The sequence below is a fragment of the Dipteris shenzhenensis genome, chromosome 1, assembly GCF_047967505.1.
Source record: "Dipteris shenzhenensis isolate YYH24624 ecotype China chromosome 1, Dip_SZ_1.0, whole genome shotgun sequence".
Taxonomy (NCBI): Eukaryota; Viridiplantae; Streptophyta; class Polypodiopsida; order Gleicheniales; family Dipteridaceae; genus Dipteris; species Dipteris shenzhenensis.
Genome location: NC_141596.1, coordinates 71,273,338 through 71,293,680, shown reverse-complemented (window position 1 = coordinate 71,293,680; position 20,343 = coordinate 71,273,338). Strand labels below are relative to the sequence as shown.

General features: G+C 40.7%; 1 protein-coding gene across 1 annotated transcript in view; it reads left to right on the top strand.

The window, feature by feature from the left end:
- Positions 1–13,285: 13,285 nt before the first annotated feature.
- Positions 13,286–20,343, top strand: part of LOC147906322 (U-box domain-containing protein 35-like) — a 69,640-nt gene continuing 62,582 nt past the window's right edge. The window contains exon 1 of the mRNA XM_087378061.1: positions 13,286–13,503. Coding sequence (XP_087234187.1) covers positions 13,353–13,503 — 151 coding nt within the window. The 5' untranslated portion in view covers positions 13,286–13,352. The remainder of the gene's footprint in view (positions 13,504–20,343) is intronic.

Sequence of the window (20,343 nt, the reverse complement as noted above, 5' to 3'; positions counted from 1 at the left end):
ACATTTAAGGCTGGTACTCCACCAGGTGCAGAGTTACTGACAGCTGTACGGAAGGTATCCCATGAGGATGGCAATGAACATAAGAGAAATATTGCCTTAGTCTCCGCATCAAAATTCATCTTTTGAGCCTGAAGCTGGCTGAAAATAATATTGAATTCATTCAAGTGAGAAGCAATGGAGACCCCTTCCTTCATTTGCAGCTCAAACAACCTCTTCATGAGGTAAACTTTATTAGAGGCAGTTTCCTTCTCATAAGTGGCACACAGTTTCTTCCACAAATCTTTCGTAGTCTGCTCATTTACTACTATGAAATAAACTGACTCTGCAAGATGAAGTCTAATAGTAGACTTTGCTAATGCATCCAACTCATTCCAATCATCCTCAGACATATCCGCAGGCTTAGCTTCAATACCTGCCAAGGGTTTAATATGCTTCTTTTGAATAAGCACATCCCTTATTTGTTCTTTCCACAAAGAAAAGTTTGTCCCATCAAACTTTTTAATGCTGAAAAACTCCTTTTCAGACGTGGAAGAGGATGCCATGATGCAAATGAAACAAAATCCCAAATGCTAGTGCCTCAAGAGAGAATCACACCAAATACCAGGTGCACCCAAATGTGTATGTCACAATAAAGTGAAATATCACCAAAACTCAAAGCTCAAAGCATCAAAAGATGCATCTGACTCATGTGCATATACTATGCATCCATATGAGCAAATCTGGCCCAAAAGAAAATGCCAATAAGTGCCAAATGACTCAAGCATAAACACCGTCCACTGGCATGTGCATCAATAATACCTCATCCAAGAGAGCATAGCACTATCAGTGCATCACCTGCAATGTTTCAAAGCTATCCCTCAGCATAAAATAGCATCCATGTGCAAAGCGTCCATAAAAAATAGCATCCCACAAGGCAATTTGGGCCTATCAGCGCATCCAACAAGGACCGCAATGCATCCAAATGGCCTATAAATCATCCACTACAACCCAATGCATACCACGAATGAGCGCACACTGCTCAAACTACAACGAAAGGCGTGAAGAGCGACCTCGTGTAGTGAGCGAGTGACTAGGGCAGCACGGTCTTCTAGTAAGGGTATAAAGTCATGCTCAAGAAATCATAGTCCCACGGTAATGAGCGCTACTGAAAATAGAACTTGAGATGCCTCAAAACATGGGCGCCATTGCATAATCAGAATCAGCAAGAAAATCTGCAAATATCTCTCTTCTGCCAAAACTCCAAAACCCCAACTGATGAGTGAGAAATGGGAGTCAACACTTATCCACTGCCATGTGGCATAAATCTAAGGTTTCAAAACCTTAGAATGAAAAATGCATAACAGAGAGACGAAATCGAATACACAGAGATCTATAACTCTAAAAATCCTCCACCAAATCACGCAAGAACTGATAGGTAGGGGTTTTTAGGTGTCCGAAACGCAATGGGACAGACGGTTTTGGAAACCGTGGTCTCAATCACTGGGTCCAACACACGGGCTGAAAAACGTTTTTTGAAACAGAGCTGTTTGTAAACTCTACCGGAGTGCGAATGATGAGCAACATAGAAGTTTTAGGACCTCCTGAGTCCACCGGAACTGACAGATTTACAAATGGTTGCTCTAAACTTGAGTTCCAACACCCGGGCAAAAAACGCAGGAACTGACACAGTGAGTCAAAAATCCAATGAAATGACCCCAGATTCAAGAATGAAGGTGTTTCCAAGCTCCTGAAGTGAAGTGGACACCAAAAGCAAGCAATAGTTGCCTCTACAAGTCAATATGGAGTCTCTGTCATCGAACGGAACAGGGAAAAGCTCAAAAAACGACTTTTTCTTTGAAAGCTCTTAACAGGCTCTCAAAACCACTTCGCAAAGCCAAAGTGACTTTTCCAAAGGTTCCTCCAAGGTCTCTGCACACTCGGATGCAAGTAAAGTCACCCACAAAGCTTCCCACAGAGCTGCTGAGCTTCAAGCATTCACGCACGCTCAGTTAGATCACCCGGGCTCTGATACCAGTTGAGAGTGCTCTCAACGGAAGCAAGAACGGAAGAAGGAGAGAGAGAGACAGAGAGCCACACAAGTTTTGGTGGGTGCAGAACCACCCTAATCTTCTTTTTCATTCATTTATATGTGTGTTTGAGTATTGTACATAACCGGGGTTAAGGCACAGTGACCTTTAACCCCCACACGTGTGACTAGGAGCACCATGCAACTTTGAAAATTGGCCTCGCATAATTTGGTACCTGGGACTGGGGGGACCGGTTTTCAATTTCACTTAGAAAGTGAAATTTTCTAGTACTATGTTGGCTAGTTGTAAATCCTAGTCCTAAAAAATGTGGATACTCCAAGACTAGGTTGGCAAATTTTCAAACTCACCTAAGCAAGTTGCATGCATGCACATGCACATGCACATGTACACGCGCACACACACACAAGTGTGTGTGTGTGCAAGCATGTGTGCACATGTGTGTGTGCATATGCATGTGCATGCATGTGTACACATGCACACACACACATACACACTCACACAAGTCCTAGTCCTAAAAAAAGTTGATACTCCAAGACTAGGTTGGCAAATTTTCAAACTCAACTAAGCAAGTTGCATGCACGCATGTGCACACACACACACATTGTATACATACATCCATACATACATACATACATATATATACTCTATGTGTGTGTGTGTGTGTGTGTGTGTGTGTGTGTGTGTGTGTGCACGTACACACACACACACAAATTTTATATATATATATATATATATATATATATATATCTATATCTATATCTATATCTATATCTATATCTATATCTATATATATATATATATAGAGAGAGAGAGAGAGAGAGAGGAAAGGCAAGAATCGAGAAGGGGTAAGTTTCATACAATGCAAATTTCCTTGACCTTGGAGGTGTGAAATTTCAAAGTTGTCTAGGTGATTTTAAAAATTGGCCAACCTATTCTTAAAGAATCCAAAATTTAGATCTATGATTGGAAAAATTCAAAACTCCCCTAGGCAAGTTTGAAAATTTGCCCCATCCCTTTAGGAAAATAAAAAAATTTCTCAAATAAGAGTAGGCAAGGTGCAAAGTTTGAGAGTTGGCCCACCCAATCTTGGAGAATGCTAGTTGCTCAACACTGAAGGTGTTTCCCTACATTGCCCGATATCCCTAGGTTAAGAAATCCAAGATCTCTCCATAAATTGGGAAAATAGTCTTGGAGTCAAAAACTAGACCTTTGGATTTTGAAAAAAAATGCACTTTTTAGGACTTGAGGGCCATACCTATATTTGTATCAAATACAATTATGGTCTTTTTTTAGGATAATTGTAGATTTGGTGTAAGGTCTATCATAAACATGCAATCATTCCTCAAACCTCTTTCTTAGATTTATTGTCAAACCTCTTAGATTTATCCATAACAAATAGTTCCAGGGAATGGCTAGTTGCTTGCAAAAGCTTATATGCCAAAACAATGCACATGATATAAATTCACCAATCTTGGACACTCAACCACCACTTCTCCTCAGATGTTCCAATTTCCAAACACCTTGTTGTGGGTCATGACCTAAATGTGATGGAGCAATACTTAAAAAGACAAGAAGAGCAAAAAAGATGAAGCACCTTGACTGAAGAGTGTTGAATTCCAAAAAAAAACAATCATCCAAAGCAAAGAAAACCTCCAAAGAAAAAAAAAAGTGCTGGAAGTTCAAGCACAAGAGATCATATGCAATTGAAGTTCTAAATATAGTCTAATTGAAGAGAGATAATGGAAATTGAGTTGAGGACAAGCAAGTGGATAGGATAAGCATAGTCAAAATGCATAATAGTAGTGTAAGAAATAGTTCTAAGAAGTTAGAAATGTTGCAACTTTTAGTATATGCACAAGTTGTATAAGATAGGATACAACAATCATATTGGCGCACTTGCAAAAGTTTACATGGTGAAACTTACGAGACATTGGAAGGTGTTGATAGGCCTAAAATGGAAGCAAATTCACCACTCATTCACAAACAATTTTTGCATTGTTTTGTTTTGAGCCAATGCAAAAGGATTAATATAATTAAGGAGCATTGATTAAGAATTAATGTGATTAAGGATCATTGATTCATGGTATAACAATAAATCATTTAATTGGGTTGACAAAAAAGAATCTGACCTTTGCATGCAAGTGTGGCTCATCTTCTATAGATTTTTCCAATGCCTTTTCTCTAGCTTCACCTTCTTGTTGGAGAAGGATAAGCAATCATTGACAATATACCATGGTATTTTATATATTATTTCATAGTTGAGCACCATAATGTGATTTGGATCTTGCTCATTTGTTTTGAGCATGTATTTGGTTTTGTGCTTAGTTTTAAAAGAGTGAGAGCGAGCGAGAGAGAGAGAGAGAGAGAGAGAGAGAGAGATGGCTTGAATATTATTTTAATTTGAATTTCACCTTAGGTTTGATGGATAAAGGAAAAATAATTTTTTTCTCTATACTAGGATTTATAAAATAGCCCATTCTTCCACTAGTGTTGTCTGATAAAATTTCTTTAAGCTCTTTAGATTTTATTGATGTAGAGCTAGTTAAGAATATAGGAGAAGTAGAAGTGTCTAGGAGAAAAAATTTAAGAGATCTTCGATGGATGCATAGGGTACCACTTTTGAGTGGGCTTGCTTTGATAAAATGCAAAGTAAGTTCTCTCTCGCACCATTTATCAAAATGATATCACAAGATTTTGACACATTCAACTTAGTGCTATCAAGAACCTTGCCGAATTTAAGGTGCATAAGATGGCAGACTATGGAAAATGTTATGGTCAATGAGCTTTACAAGAAAGCACAAAAAGCAACATGGAAAATAGTGTTTTGAATGGTTTTTTAAACTTCTTATTGCTTTGCTAAGCATGACGTGGATTTCTCAAAGTTTGCTCCCATTTTGGATCTAGTAAGGTATTGCATAACCTTACCTATAGGACTTTATCACAATGAAAAGGTTGGATCTATGTTGATTTCTTTCATACAAGATTCCAGCTGCAAAGGGACCATCCTTAAGTTAAAATAGTCGCCTCTCTTTTGCATTTATGTGTATGATCCTACTGACATATTTGCAGTTGAGTACATGATTATATATGGTAGTTATAACCATATAGATCATTCCTGTTTCTTGCAATTGGTTGAAGTGGAAGACAAAACAACAAAAGGTTTTGTGCATGTGTGCTTGAGATAATTATTTGCATCTCCTAATATGAATATGAGAAAAGAATGGTGGGTTGTGGAATTAATAATGCTTCAATAATTAAAGGCATGCCTGCATTGTTGGAGAAATCAACTCCTTTTTAAACCTCTATCCATTGTGCGGCACATTGTTTTGATTTGCATTAAAGCAATGTGACTATGCTCACAAGAATAATTCTACTTTGGATGAGGATAAAGAAACTTAGCAACTTAGAAGGATTAGTTTCTTTGTGTAACCTTATGCATGAAGATGATTCACATGGTATGATGGTCAAGTAGACATAAGGTGATTGCAACTTGTGAAGTTTTTGAGCCACTTTTTTCTACAAAGAAGAGACCCCTATTAAGTATGAAAGACACTTCAAGAGAAATTCTCATGGGAGAAGTACTATAAAAGAAAGTTCTAGATCTACACACACATATGCAAAGGAAATCTTATAAAAGAAGCTCGAATAGTAAACTATATAAGATTCTTTTATTGCACAAAAATATATGAGAATCAAACTCCATCTCGGGTTTTGAGATTTGGGTGTGATTGATGAGCAATAATAAAGGCAAAAGTTAAAGGCAGGCATCTCGTCATCTCTACTGCAATGCAATACCAACACATCAATATCTCAACTACTGTCACATGTTGCTAACTTTGAGGACCAAATGCAGATGTTAGTGCCAAGCCAGCACCACCATGATGAAGGTAGTGTCTCCAACACCCCCCTCAACCCAATCAATGGGGACAAAGGCCATGAACCTTGAGAAGATCCACCAAAACTGAGTCAAACAAAACCAAAGAGTGGTTCTCCAAAATGGTTAATAAAAGCGAACCAAAACGGCCCCCCTTTGTCAAAATGAATGAAGGAAAATGATTTTTTTTTTAAATATTTCTTGAATTATTGCTAAAGAAGGAGATTCAAAAAACACATAAGATAATATTTGTAGTTATTACTAGAGTTCATCAAGAGCCTCCTTATTCCAACTTTTATTGAAGAGTAAATATGCCCAATCATCCTTGATTGAGCTCAGACTGCCAACGCATAACTTGGCAAATTCCTCTAATTATGTGAGTGGATCCCCCTTCTTCACCTTCTCCTTAGATGCCATGTCATCTTGTCTCTTGAAGCATCAGTCCTCTATGTGCCCTAGTTTACCACAATAATCACAATGCAATGGCTTTTTCATGTGTTTTTTCTTACAGGTGATTGCCAATACTCTTACAAGTGATTGCTAATGCATTGGCTTTTTCATGCATTTTTTCTTACAAGTGATTGCCAATACTTTTTCTTCATTAATGTCAGAAGCTTGGCATTGTTCATCATCCAGTAAGGTGGCCTCCATTTCTTTAAAGCTCATATTAGCATTTATTCATAAAATTTTGGCCATGTCATCGTATGTAGAAAAAAGGTTAGTATGTAAGACTACCTTTGAGTCGTCGTCCTTAAGTTGTACTCCAAGATCTATTAGCTAGCCTCCTTCATCTGTAGACCAAGGAATTCCTACTTAACAAGAATCTTCAAGTTCTTAAGATGTGCACCAAATATTGTATCGATGGCAATCCAATTGTCACGGGTTGTCTTTGCCAAATCGAGGTGATGGTGGAATGTCATCCCCAATGCATGACCTAGAATATTGAGAGCATGCTCATTTTTGTTTTCCCATGCAGTTACCATGTCGAGAGAGTCTTGAGCTGACTTATTGATCAGCTTCTTCTCTTTGCCTACAACCACTACCCAGAGGTTTTTTTCCACATGAAGTACAACCTCAAGCTAAGCTTCCATGCAATTAAATTTGTACCATTAAAAAGAGATTGAAAACCACAAGATCCATGTCTAAATCATACATTTCTTCCATTGTCTCACCATCTCTAATACAAATTGTGAAAGAAAGTCCTAGGTTTACACATACATATGCAAAGTAAAAGCTTAGAAAAGAAGTTCATATAGTAAACTATATAAGATACATTTGTTGCACGAAAAGATCTGAGAATCAGACTCCATCTCTGGTCTTGAGATTCAGTTGTGACTGATGAGCAAGAATAAATGCAAAAGTTGAGGTAGGTATTTCATTGCCTCTATTGCCATGCAATACCAACACATGAAATATTGACTGCTGCCACATGTCGCTAACTTTGAAGTTCACCCATGTAGACATGCCAAGACACCACCGCCATGCTGAAGGTTTGTGTCTCCAACAAGTACATCATGCAAGGCATGAGAAAACAAACAACACTAATAGGAAAAACTAGGCTCATGTAAGCGAGCTAGAAAAATTCTAAGGTTGAGATTGAAATTGCCACCTCAACCTATGGAGGGCTCTAAGAAGAATGGGGAACCAGTCCACTCCATAAGGAAGACAATCGTCTCAGTAGAAGTTTCCCAATATGACTCCTACATGCTTGCCCAAATGGCCATCAACGTGTGTATAGTATCTATCCAAAAACTAGCCAATGTGTGTGGTGCAGGGTGGACTTGGAAACCCATTCTAGATGATCCTAGTCTATTTGCTTCACCATAAACAATGTTGAGTAGACTTTTTAGTAGAAATTCAACAAATACAACATGGATTCTACCCCAAACATGGACCTCCAATGGTTCACTACATTCCCTCCATGGATAGAAAGCCAAAAGAAAAGAGTGATTTCTTTATTTCTGAGGGATTTCTAGAGTCTCTTACAAAAGGATTTCTACAAGTCAATAGAGATCTAAAAATTCTCCTAGTAGGAGCTCTAGAGGCCTTCTAGCCTCTACGATTGAGCTGAAACTTTCTAGCATTATCGATCGTGTATGAAAAGAAGCCAAGGCTTTTCTCTTGATGCCCTACATCAATCCATTCCTACTCCTTGGGGTCCCACCACAAATACATTATGGGGACACCTCCATAGAGCCAAATCCTCCATGCACCTAAGAGAATGTGATCTAGGTTATGGTCTAGATACCATCCTAAAGGCCCAAAACATTACTCCACATGACCTACAACCCTGATAGGCTGAAATGCAACATCCACAATGATATCATCTATAGGTGTGGAAAACCTTCCCCTAGATTTAAATCAAAGACCAAGGCATTCTCATTTGAACGTCAAAGTCCTTTGACCTAAAGTGGGATACTTGACTCGATAAAGATCCCAAGCTAAGATAAGGCCCATCACCTACATGAACCTAATCAAGGGTATGGTTGCATCAATCTACTAAATTCTCCTTGCACTTTCTCTCAGATGACTGACTAATTGGAGTCCATGATTATTTGGAAGGTTTTTGGAATCCTTCCAAGAACCCACAAAGGAAGGGGGAGCTCTCTCTCATCTAGACCACTCCATTTAATGAGAAGTGCCAATTGGTTTGCCATGATCATTAAGTATCATGACAAATTGCCTATCAATCTCTTCTCAAGAGAAAGAATAACTCTTTGAAGAGTATTCCTGAAGCTTGCCCAATACTTTAGGTTTCCATCAGTGAAAGGGATCCTTGAGATGGGATAAGGTAAAGATCCACCTAGTACTATCCACCCAACCTCCACGTGTAGAAGGAGATCAACAAAATTGTATACATCAAATGAAAAAATCATTCCAAGCTTCTTGTATAAGCAAAAGTCGTCTGACCACCATCTTGCATAATAAGGCCCTACTTTGCAAGTTTAAAAATATTATATTGAGCCTAGTAAGTTAGATTGAGGCCTCTTTATCATGTGGGGAAGATCAAGGTCTCCCAAATCCACCCTCGCTTTCATGTTTGTCGAACTAGCTAGTCCACTCCATAGAAAATTCCTTATCAAACTTTTGAGTGGGTGATGCAATCCCTAGAATGGCACCAACAAGAGCAAACAAAGCATGTTGTGGAATCAATACCTAGTCAACCACCACTACCATGGAAACAATCTTAAGCTGGGTGAACTCCAAAAAAGGAGTTTCTCTTGATACTCTCCAACACATGAGCAAACTGCTATAGAGGAGAGATGCCCACATCGACTTGGCAACCCAAGTATCTTACATAAATACCCCTCTTAATCCAAGTAAAACCAAAATCATCCCCCCAAACTAGAGTGTCCATGTCACTAATACAAAATCCATTGGATTTATTCCAATTAATATGTACACCGACTATAGAGCAAAATAAATACAAGGCTGCCTTGAAAGAAGTGAGATTCTATGGAGTGGCATCCAAAATAATAGAAGTGTCATTAGCTAGCTAATTGTCCAAGAGCTCGTCATCCTATCTCAAGGCAAGTTTTGGCCCAATAATGTATACCTAAGATCTCAAAAAGATGCTCATTGCTACAAATAAATACAAGAATAGGGCAAGAGGGCATCCATACCAAACCAATCTATAAATGTAAAGCCTCTCTCCCCTGTCTCCTTTGATAAGCATGTTACTATGGGTTGATCTCTAAAAAGACCAAACCCCTCTAATCCAAGCATATGAAAATCCAAAGCGTAGAGGAGTACCCTCCAAAAAGCTTTGTCATAAACTTTCTCAAAATCTAGGAGTAGAATGGCAAGCTACTAGCCACTCAACATAGCCCAATGTGAAGTTTCCCAATATGAGAAGATATTATAAAAAATGCTTTTGCTATGTGCAAACCCCATTTGCATATCATGAATGAGATATGGAAGAATGGGCTACAAATGCAAAATGATAGCTGTGGCCAAAATCTAATAAAAGGTTTCCAAAAGAGTGATGGGCCTTCATTGGGAGATCGAAATTTCTGCAACCTTCATCTAGGAGAAAGATAAATGAGACCCTTTGTAAGGGAATCAGGCATAGTATCAAAGTATCAAACACTCTATGAGGCTAAAGTAACATGGTTCCCAATCATGTCCCAAGAAACAACAAAAAACAAGGTGTCAACCCATCTGAACTAGGCCATTTTCCCTTGCGAAGGCAAAAATGAGGTTTCATCAATACTAGAATACCCTACCAAACTTTGTGTATGGCATCATCTCTAGAGGTGTGTCAAGATTTGTTAAAAGAAGGGAGGCATAAAAATATGTAGCTATACACAAGACAACATTATTATCTATTTGCAAAACCTTGTCACAGTCAATAGGCTAAGAAACACTTTCTCTACCATGTCTCATGCCAAGAGTAGAGAAGAAGTATTTAATGAATCTTGCTCCTGCCTGAATCCAAAAGGACTCCCTGAGAGCTCTCTCAAGGGAAGTAGAACGAGAGAGAGAGAGAGAGAGAGAGAGAGAGAGAGAGCCACACAAGTTTTTGGTGAGTCTAGAACACCCTAATCTTCTATGTCATCCATATATATATGTGTTTGAGTATTATACATAACCGGGGTTAAAGGCACAATGGCCTTTAACCCCCACAATCCCGTGCGTGAAAGCCATACTATGGTATTTGATGTAAGAAAACCTACAAAAGATCCCTTGCTACCGGCAAGGGGCTCTTGAGTCTAGGCACCATTTTTTCTCTTCCCTTTGTAAGGCTATTAACTACCATATGAGGGGGGAGGGTGATGAGGAGCACCAACAACTCCGATCTACTATTTTCTTTTTCGAGCCACTTTTGGAGTTGTTGAGGATTGAAAACCAATAATTTTTTTATAGGGATGTGCTAGATCATATGGCACATATGAGTTATATGTTTTAGCATGAGTTTATGGATGTCATAAGTGTTCCCATAATATAGCTGTCGATGCAATTGAAATGGGGGTTATTACATTGATGTGAATGCATGGCAACATAATAATATTGGATCTTCATTTGATCAATATTTTATCATCTTGCTAAATTGAGGATTACAATAAAAGGAGATACGTTGCTTGGAGCTTAATACACCATGTTGCCCATTGCATTTGATTTGATGATAGGCATACAAATCAAAATTATTACTCCTCTTTGACTTGAAAAGTGCAAATAAGAGGTTTGCTAAGAATGTTATTCTCAAGAATTTAAAGATGTTATACCATTCTCATTTCAACCTTGGCAATTATAGAAGTCGTTTGGGGCTACGGGGGCTAGATTCCTTTGATAATAGTGCAAATTTGAGTAATTTAAGATATTGTGCCCATCCCCATTTCCACTTTGGAAATTGTTGAAGTCCTTTGGAGCCAAGAAATTGAATTCATCAATAAAATTTTATGGAGATAAAGTGACACCAAATGGATAATGTTATGATAGCTTGATCAAATGCGAGACATCTCTCAAAAGAGTTTCAAGTATTCAAGGTACCTATCATGTGTGATTGAAAGGCTTGGGCATTAAGGACATATGGACACTAGTAAGTCGTAAAAAAATTCTTTGTTTAAGTCGAATTGGAATGAATAGTGTTTTTCTACTACAACTATGTATTAGAGGATTTTTTTTGCTCAAGTTGCAATGTTGCAAAAAAATAGTGCAACCATCTATAAGAGGGTTTTTTTGGCACTCAAAATGTTATTAAAACTCATCACCACTGAAATTTAAGACAAAAAGTTTGGAGGTATTGATACGTGTTTCTATTCAAGGGCCATCTCCTCAAGAATTTGCCTTTTCAGACGCTATTGAAGCATGTGGAGCTACAATGTCTTCTAGCCATATTTATGGTATGTTGTGTCATTGAAATATTTAAAAAGTTTAGCTTTTAAGTGTGAATGACAACACATGCTTATTCTAAGTTCTAGTTGGATTGTTTTGTGTACGCTTTTAACATGCACATCCTTATTTTTTGTGGTTTTTAGGTTAAAGGCTAGCAATACAGCCTAAAGTTATGTTTCCAAGGTTTTACTCTATTTTTGACTATATTTGTATAACTATTCTATTGAGTAATGATTGCATAACTATCCTATTGGAGTAATTCTTGTTTGAAGGATATGTATTGATGAGTTTTATGAAGTATGATCTTAGGAATTTCTTTTTGCGATTTCTTATGATGGACGGTAATTCCTTTTTTGGTGGCTATGATTTCTTTTTAACGATTTATGGGAACAAAAGAAGACTCAAGTGCTATCAATAAGGCTACTATAGCGGACAAGGTCACACTTCCTTGGAGAAATTAGCAAGTGGGTATGACAATATGCTGAATGATATTACTATAACTATTAAATGTATTCCATGATTTTGCTCACAAAAGAAGTAGTTAAAGATTGGAGTAGCCTCTATGTTTTGTTGCAGGTTGGTCATGGTACAAGATATCATTTTTGCAAGACCTTATCTTTTTGTTTGAGTATTAGGTTACTTGGTTTATTGAGTGATTTTGGCTTTGCCAAATTTATGGGTGTGTCTTTTCTCACCTACTTAGGATTTCTTAAGTATATGATGTCTTCCTGAATGTGCTAGATTCCAAGGTTGGTGGGATGCTTGGTCTATTTTTTTTTTGCAGAGAGCATGCCATGTTATTGATCCCCACTTGTTTAGATGATCATGGGTGTTTGGAGTTTTACATGGATGATATTGCTTGCTCTCTGCTTGCCTTTACCAAGCATGGTTGCCTTGATTTGTAGGGCAGGTGGGCTATCTTGTCATGAGGTTTTAAGAGATGTATATTTTAGTAGTGATGACAAGGTACCATGGACTTGATCCCCAATTGTATGGATGCTAAATCTTGATCCGAGGACGTTTCCACTGCCTCTTTAGGGATAGTTATGGGATTTTAGCCCGTTTCCTCTCCTACCCAGCCCGTTTCCTCTCCTACCCAGACCAGCGTTGAATACCTACATGTTTATTGCCTTGGTTGATGACCTTCAAATTTTGGATAGCAAGCTATGCACGACCACATATAAAATAAAAGAGATGCAGTCCAGGCAAGTAAAAACAAAGATCACTCCTCACATTTTGTGGATCAAATCTTTTCATTCATGTGTCCTTCATTTCAAAGGAGGGGAAAGATGTGACTATGGAGAATCCAAGTCAACAGCTGCGTGTGGCGACGATGTTTAAGACTTCTTCGGGTGAGGATACGAGCGTTGGGCAGGAAGCGACCCTATTGTATAAATGAAGAGCTTAGAGGTTCATTAATTCATTAGACGCTATTGTCCAAAGTACGTGATAGATGTTGTTGAAACGGAACGTGGACAAAAAGGAGGTCTAAGCGGGGCGTTTGATAAAAGGTGCCGCGGTCAAACCTTCCTACCACTTATAAGGCTTATTAGGCTATACCCCCTTTCGACTTCTTTCACTCACTCAACTAGTTAGTCGACGCAGCCAATCTGGTTATGGGATCCGTCGACGTGATGGTGGCCGTGAGTAAGCACTCCAGCAGCGTGTCGGCGATCAAATGGGCCTTGTCTAACAATTTGGTCCTTGAAGGGCAACGCATCACGCTTGTGCATGTTCGCCCGCATGTGCGCTCGATCCCCACTCCAAGTACGTTCGTTTCTTTATCGTCTAGTTTTCTCGCAGATTTCCGTCTGTCAACAATCCAGGGTAAACGATTTCGTTTCCGCTTTATCATTGCATCTCTCATCCGTTTTTCTGCAGCCTTAGGATCTCGTTCCATCAATTTCTCACCCATGATGTCGACTTACTTTCTTAATCGATTGCTGCACATAGAATTCTCTTTTCGAGAATACAGCAGCTGCGAGTTTAAGGACGATCATTCCCTTTTCCTAGGGCACTCGCCACGGGCAAGTGGATTTACTTTTGCATAGGTCCGTGGAGCCGAGAAAAGTTACTGCAGATCGTTCGTCTAGGATGTTGCGGCTCTGGGCAGGCTCTCTTAGCGGTTGATAATATTCTTAAAGGTTACGTGTCCCGTTGAACTCAAGGCCCCTTGGGCAACTGGCGACTCTAACAATTATGAAGTGAAAATATATCCTCGTCCATCGAAGCTCACTTACGATGCTCAATTAACGCTGGAGGTCGTACCTGTAAACTCTATTTACTTCCCAGGAACAATTATGAGGGCAGTAGCAGCGAGGAAAGCGTAGAGATTTCTGGCCAGTATGGTTTTTAAAGACACCGATTGGCTGCAGGGATGGCTTATAGTTTCGTACCTTTATGATACCATGGGGCCTTTATAAACAACATGCATGCCCATTTGGAAAATATATGGTAGCACACTGAGGCTTGGGCACATTTTCGACAATGTTTCAAATAAATATTCAGAGTTTCGCTGTTAGTTTACTCTCTCTGTCTGTCCGTGTCTCTTTTAGCTCCCTCCATCCTAAACTGGGTTCAGGTTTGTATGTTGATCATCAGCTATTAGTTGTATGAATGATACATTTCCGTCATGACAGAGGTGTCATGATGTCAGCTGCCGGCTGACATCTGAACAATCGTTCTTTAGTCCTCTAGTCCTGAACAAGCCTGAGGCCTTTAGTCTCAAAAAATTGCACATTTTTGTTCATGCCAAGAAGCCTGAAGCCGCGTTGCTCATTACATTATTCTTTATTCCAACACCATGCCTATATATATGATCATTATTAACAGCGCCTTTGGGCAGGACTGGGTGTAACACTGGTGGATTGTAACTGAGGTGCTCCATTGATCTAACCTCTTTGCAAACATGATACGAAGTGTTGCAAAATGGGTCGGTTCCTCCCCTGCTGTTCATGCTGTCATTGAGGATGCTCTCAAGCCTTCATTATAGAGGCCAAATCGGGTAATTCATAAGGAGCAAGCCCTCTCGGTGAGATTCTGATGCAATATACATATTGATTTGATCTGGTATCCCACACTCTCATGAATGCTCGCCAGCCTCTCCTAAGTATCCATGGATATTTGTGGACCAATTGGCGGCAATTGGTCATAAGGTGTACAGAAGGCAGCTGGCCTTGGTTCTTCTTTGAGAAGCTTCAAAGGATTCATCACGACAGTGATAATATGCCAATGGTTAATCTGATAACGTTTGAGGAGCTTGGCCCTCTGCTACTCCAAGAAGCAGCCCGAGAGAAGCAGTGTGACAAAGATGTGGCGACAAGATCTTCCTTGCAAAAGGTAAGGCAGAAAGGGTAGTGTAAAAAAGGCAAGCCCAAGGATGACGACGACTCTAAAGGGAACAAGTCAAACGATAGTGGAGACGACACAAATTGCTGGAAGTTCGAAGGGGACTTCCTTTGAAAGGAGATTTCCGTTCAAGTTTGTAGAAATCAACTTTTATGTCTGAAGGACAGGTACCCTTGCGAGAAGGAGGGTCATCCAAATTCAGACAGGTGTACTCCTCTTTAGCCCTTCATTTCCTCACCATGGCTGCTAGACTGCCCATTCCAAGCTTGGGGAATCGGGTAAGCTTGATGGGAGCAACTACCATCTTTGGAAGATGAAGATTCGGAGCCACCTAGTGGTTTGGATGACCTGGGAGATAATGGTGACAGGAGTGGAGATAAGGCCACAGGATATAAAAAAACATGGCTTTATATGTTGAGAGATGGTCTGAAGAATTATAGACGAGAAACCTTTGTGAAGGTGAAGGACATCCAGGTTTGCTCAGATTGCTGGGAACAAAGCTGATATCACTCGCATGAGGGATGTGTATTTGAGAGGACCTCAGGGATATGTATACTTTCCGATATTGTTTCGCAGTTTCCTTTCTTTCTGCTGCATATTACAGAGGTGTACTAGACACCTCTAGGCTGCATGGACATGATGTATTTCCGCTTTGGGTCTCATAGGCCTCTTCGGTATTTTTGCAAATGTCAGAAAATCCGTATGTCTCTCTCTCTCTCTCTCTCGTAATGCCGTATATCCCTTGCAACGAGTATTAATCCTCAACATTAAACTTGGAAGAAACATGTGAGAGGCCTCCTAAATGTACCTCATAGAATCAGATGCACACAACACACAATGGATTATGGAAGTATGAGATGCCAATCATATATTACAAGCTCCCTTGGAGTTAGAGAGTGCGCACACTGGAAGCTGCAGCAAAACTGGTTGCAAACTATAAATCCACACATATGTATTAAGCCCTAACATACATAGATGAGGAGATGTGAGGAGAAAGACAACCTCAAGCTTCATCGAGTAGCTAGAGTTTAGTCCCCCAATGTGGCAATGACATAGTTTGCCAAATAAAACAGTAAACCAGATGCATGGGTAAGGGGCCTTCCGTGATTGGCTGCCCTAGATGTCACATGCACCCCTGCACTTGGGTGCAATGTGACACACTAGCTACATTGACAAGCGCGTAAGAGTTCCCTAATAGGAGATTTTGTGGTATGCTGTGACCCTTTGTGAGCCCTTGTCTAGGGACAATCAGGCACAAGCTGCATAAGTCAGTTTCTCAGCCTTAGGTCAAGTTAGACAGATCAGTCCTTGTTCACTAGTACCCACTGGAGAACAGTAGGGTAGTGTTTCCGTCTTAGGTTTAGAGATAGGTTTAGGTCCAGCCTAGGATAGGAGCCCTTTTGGGCCCCCTCAAGGCAGGAACAAGTGAAGGAGAATGGCAGGGGAAGGGCTGCCTTTAGAGGCTACCCCCTAGGCCACCTTTTATGGGGCTTAGGGCTGCCTTTTATGGGGCAATGAGCCCAACCAGCAGCCCAAAACAGCTGACCCAAAAGCTGGCCAGTTTTGGGGCTGGTTGGCTTATTTCCAGCCCTATATAAAGGGGGTCCCCTGCCTTCATTCCTCACTCAGCTCCTCCTGCCTTCAGCACTCCTACAGCTCCCCTCCAGCCCCTCTTGAGCAGCCTGACACTTACACAAGTTGGCCTCTGACGCCTCTGACCAGCCTCAGCTCTTGGTGTCAGTTCAGCCCTCCTGGAAGGTGTCTACCGAGCACATCAGTCGGGGATTTGGATCAGCAAACGGAGTAAGGTTTGGGGTACTGTTTCAGTGCCTCTTTACAGTTTTGCACAGCTCACTTCTCAGCTCTATATTTCAGTCATCTCTCAGCTCTCTTTAGAATCTATTACTCCTAGCTTTCACTCTCTCACTCACGCAGTAACCTTGCATCCCCAAGCCTCTTCCTTGCCTTGCAGAAGCGCCCTACATTGTCAGTGTGGACAGCATCAAGGTCTCGGTATTGGTCGGCGTTGCCTCTCAGGTCTTTGGGTCTGCAATACGTGTGCACAGTGTACTCTTCAAAAGCGCGTTTCTGTGCTCTCTCGAAGAGTGTTATTTGTATTTCTCAGTTCTCCAAGTATAAAGAAAATTCTCCCCTGATTGGGGGAGGGGGCCCTCGGTGGGTACAGGGACCCAGTCGGTTGTCGACTCCATTCTCTCTCTACCCTTATCTCCTTTCTCTCTCTATGGTGCATAACACTAATTCTTCGCTAAAGGTTTAAAGAAGGTCTTGCTGTGATTACACGATCGGATTACCGTTGCATGTTACACTAGAGTATGTGTAGTGGTGAGTGTATATCCATGAGGCACCAAAGGGAGGGGGGGGGGGGGGGATTGACATGAGTATGGGCTATTGGGATCAGTGAGGTGTTGAGGGCTGTATGGAGATTCAGAGCAGCTTGAACAAAGGCTAAGGGGGCCTTTATGTTAGAGAGGGCAAGAGTGTTGATGTAGAGAGCTATGCAAGCAAGCTTTGAGGTACGTGTGCTTGGGGGAGTTGATGCAAACAATTAAAATGGATTGCCTGGGCATAATCTGTTTTTGGTTGGTGAGATGCTTGAATAGATTTCAGAATGTTACTTATTGGGAAAAAATTTTCAATGTACTGTTCGAAGCAGCAAGGTGGCCACCTTAATTTAAAAGCATGTCTGTGTCTTAATGTTTGAAACTTTGCATCTTTTGTAGAAAGGGGAAAAATTCAAGCAATCACCCTAAAAAGTGGGTCTAAAAATCTACTTTCCACATCAATCCTATAAAACAGCCCTATCTTAGGGTAATCCTAACCTGGTGTGCCATTTCCTCTCCTGGAACGGAGCCCTTGTAGGTGGGCAAGTAGGATCGATCTAGGACATACAATGCTGCAGTGATATTCCTTGCCATTTGCTTTGAGATGTTGCACAACTCCATTTGGATTTGGCACTGAAGTTGTGGCCTGCAAAGTTTGGCAGTTTTAGGGTGGTTCATGCATTCTCAGGAAGAAACCTACATTCACCTATCCAAAAAATTCGTACCCTTACATTATGTAGAATAACACGGGTATGGATAATTGGAATGCATCAAGCACCTGGTGATGACAGGTCTTGATGTACATTACAATACACAGTGTACAGTGAAGCCCTGCCGGTAAGGAGGCAAGAAGAAAGCCACATAAAGACAGGTTTGGAGTCACAGATGTAATACTGCATCGTACCCCATTTAAACCTGTAGTTAAAGAGTTGCACCCAAAGAAGACTGATAGTAGGCAATGTCGATAAAGGCTCCTAGGCAATGTGTTTTTTGGGGAGAAATTTCACAAATTTGGCGAATTTTTGGTACCCCCAAGGAATTTGGGCGAAAATATGGATCCAAAAGAAAAAAACTCCTGAAAGATTTGACTAAAATGAGATTTTGTGTGATTTTTTGACAGATTGTTACCAAAGACTGAACTGGACTGCATTACATTAGGCATAAGTATATGAAAAATAGTGTAAGAAGTCTTGATACTTCCTTAAAAATATACATAGGCTGTTGCCAAATGTTCGATGCTTTTCCAAGGAGGGGCCTTGAAAAAAATATACTGGTAGTAGGTGGTTATTTGTCTTCTCATATTTAGCTCTTGGCCCACTTGTGGTCTCTTTTCATTAATGATTTGATTGGGAATCTTGTTGCCACTGTCACAAACTTGTGTGAGTAGCTGCAGCAAGTTGCCATGGGGTTACACACCCCTGCACATACAGCTGCAGCAAGTTGCCCTGGGGTTGCACACCCTGCTCATACATATGGCGAGAATGCTGTGCAGCAGTAGGAGAGGCCGGCTGCTCAAAAGAGCATCCCTGTTGCAGACCTGTCTGCTCACAAAAATGCATAGCAGGAGAGGGTGACTGAGACAAGAACAGCGAGGAAAGGGTGTGAGAAAGAAAGGAATATTTATTAACGTCAGCTGAAGGCCCAAAAAGCCTATGACACTAATAAAAGAAGACCGAATACAGCATGAGATTACACCCACCCATGGGGGAAAGGGGGGCGTATACATATATAGCACACCTCGTGGAAATTATTGATGATCGGATGAAAAATAAACTAAAAGTGGCATCAACATGGATAGGACAAAGCTAGCTCTTGTCATGTGGTGTCATGTCCTGTGTCAGGCATGAGTAGTCGAAGTTCCGCATTGGCCCAATTGGGGTCCCATCAGGAGTCTTGGTGTTTGTGGAACATGTCCATGATTTGTCTTGCTGGCATCCGCGAGGTAACAGCCATCAAGATTCTGCAATGAGTCTGCCCATGTCTGTGTATCTGCGAGTGAAGAGGCAGTGATACCTTCCTTGTATCTGTAGTATTTGGGACATCTCTATTATCAAGAAGAGATGCTCCTTGGTCTCTGAATGATCTGATGAATCTTGTGCTAAGTTAGGCACAAGAAAGGGGCACCCAGAGAGTATTGGTATGGGGGTAAATGATCAATAGACATGCCTTCGATAGAAACCATCTGGAGCTTCGTGCATACTAGTATTGCTCATCTCCCTAGCTGCGAGCTGCATTGTTGATGAGCGGGTTCTCCATGGTAGTTTGTGTTGACCCGCATCAGTGTCCATCCAAACTCTCTGACCTGATCTAGATATGTAATGATCTAAAATGAGGCAACTATGTGGAGTGGTGTCAGTGCAAACGTTGTCATGTGGGGTGCACCGCTCCCCCCAAATCATGCTGGATCTACTGCCCAGAATGCACCTGCATGTAAAGCCGCTGCCGCTGGTCGAACTAGAGAGTCAAATAGGAGTGACTTCGCATTCACATGCTAGAAGTGTGCGCGGACGCAATCTCTCGAGTCTCGACATGGAGGCATGACTCGAGAGATTGCATCTTTGTCTCGACAAAGAGACAAAGACGCAATCTCTCGAGTCTCTCGAGTCTAGTCATTCGTGCCTGTGTGACTGGTTTCATGGTAAATTTGAGATTTGTGAAAATGCATCCTAAGTATACGTAGGACCCAACTATCTCAATCAGCACCTCTGGAAGTGGGAAAGTCTCTAGTTGGAGTGGAGTCTCATTAGGGTTGAAGATCATAACCTTGGTTTAACCTAGGTTGACCTTCATGTCGCCTTTTTAATAGAAAGCTTGTAGAGCTATGAGATGCATCTGGAACTGCTTTACTGTGTTGAGGTACATCTCTTGTGTGGGTAAGTTGATTAAAGCTTTTAGGTGTAGTGAATGATCAAAGTCA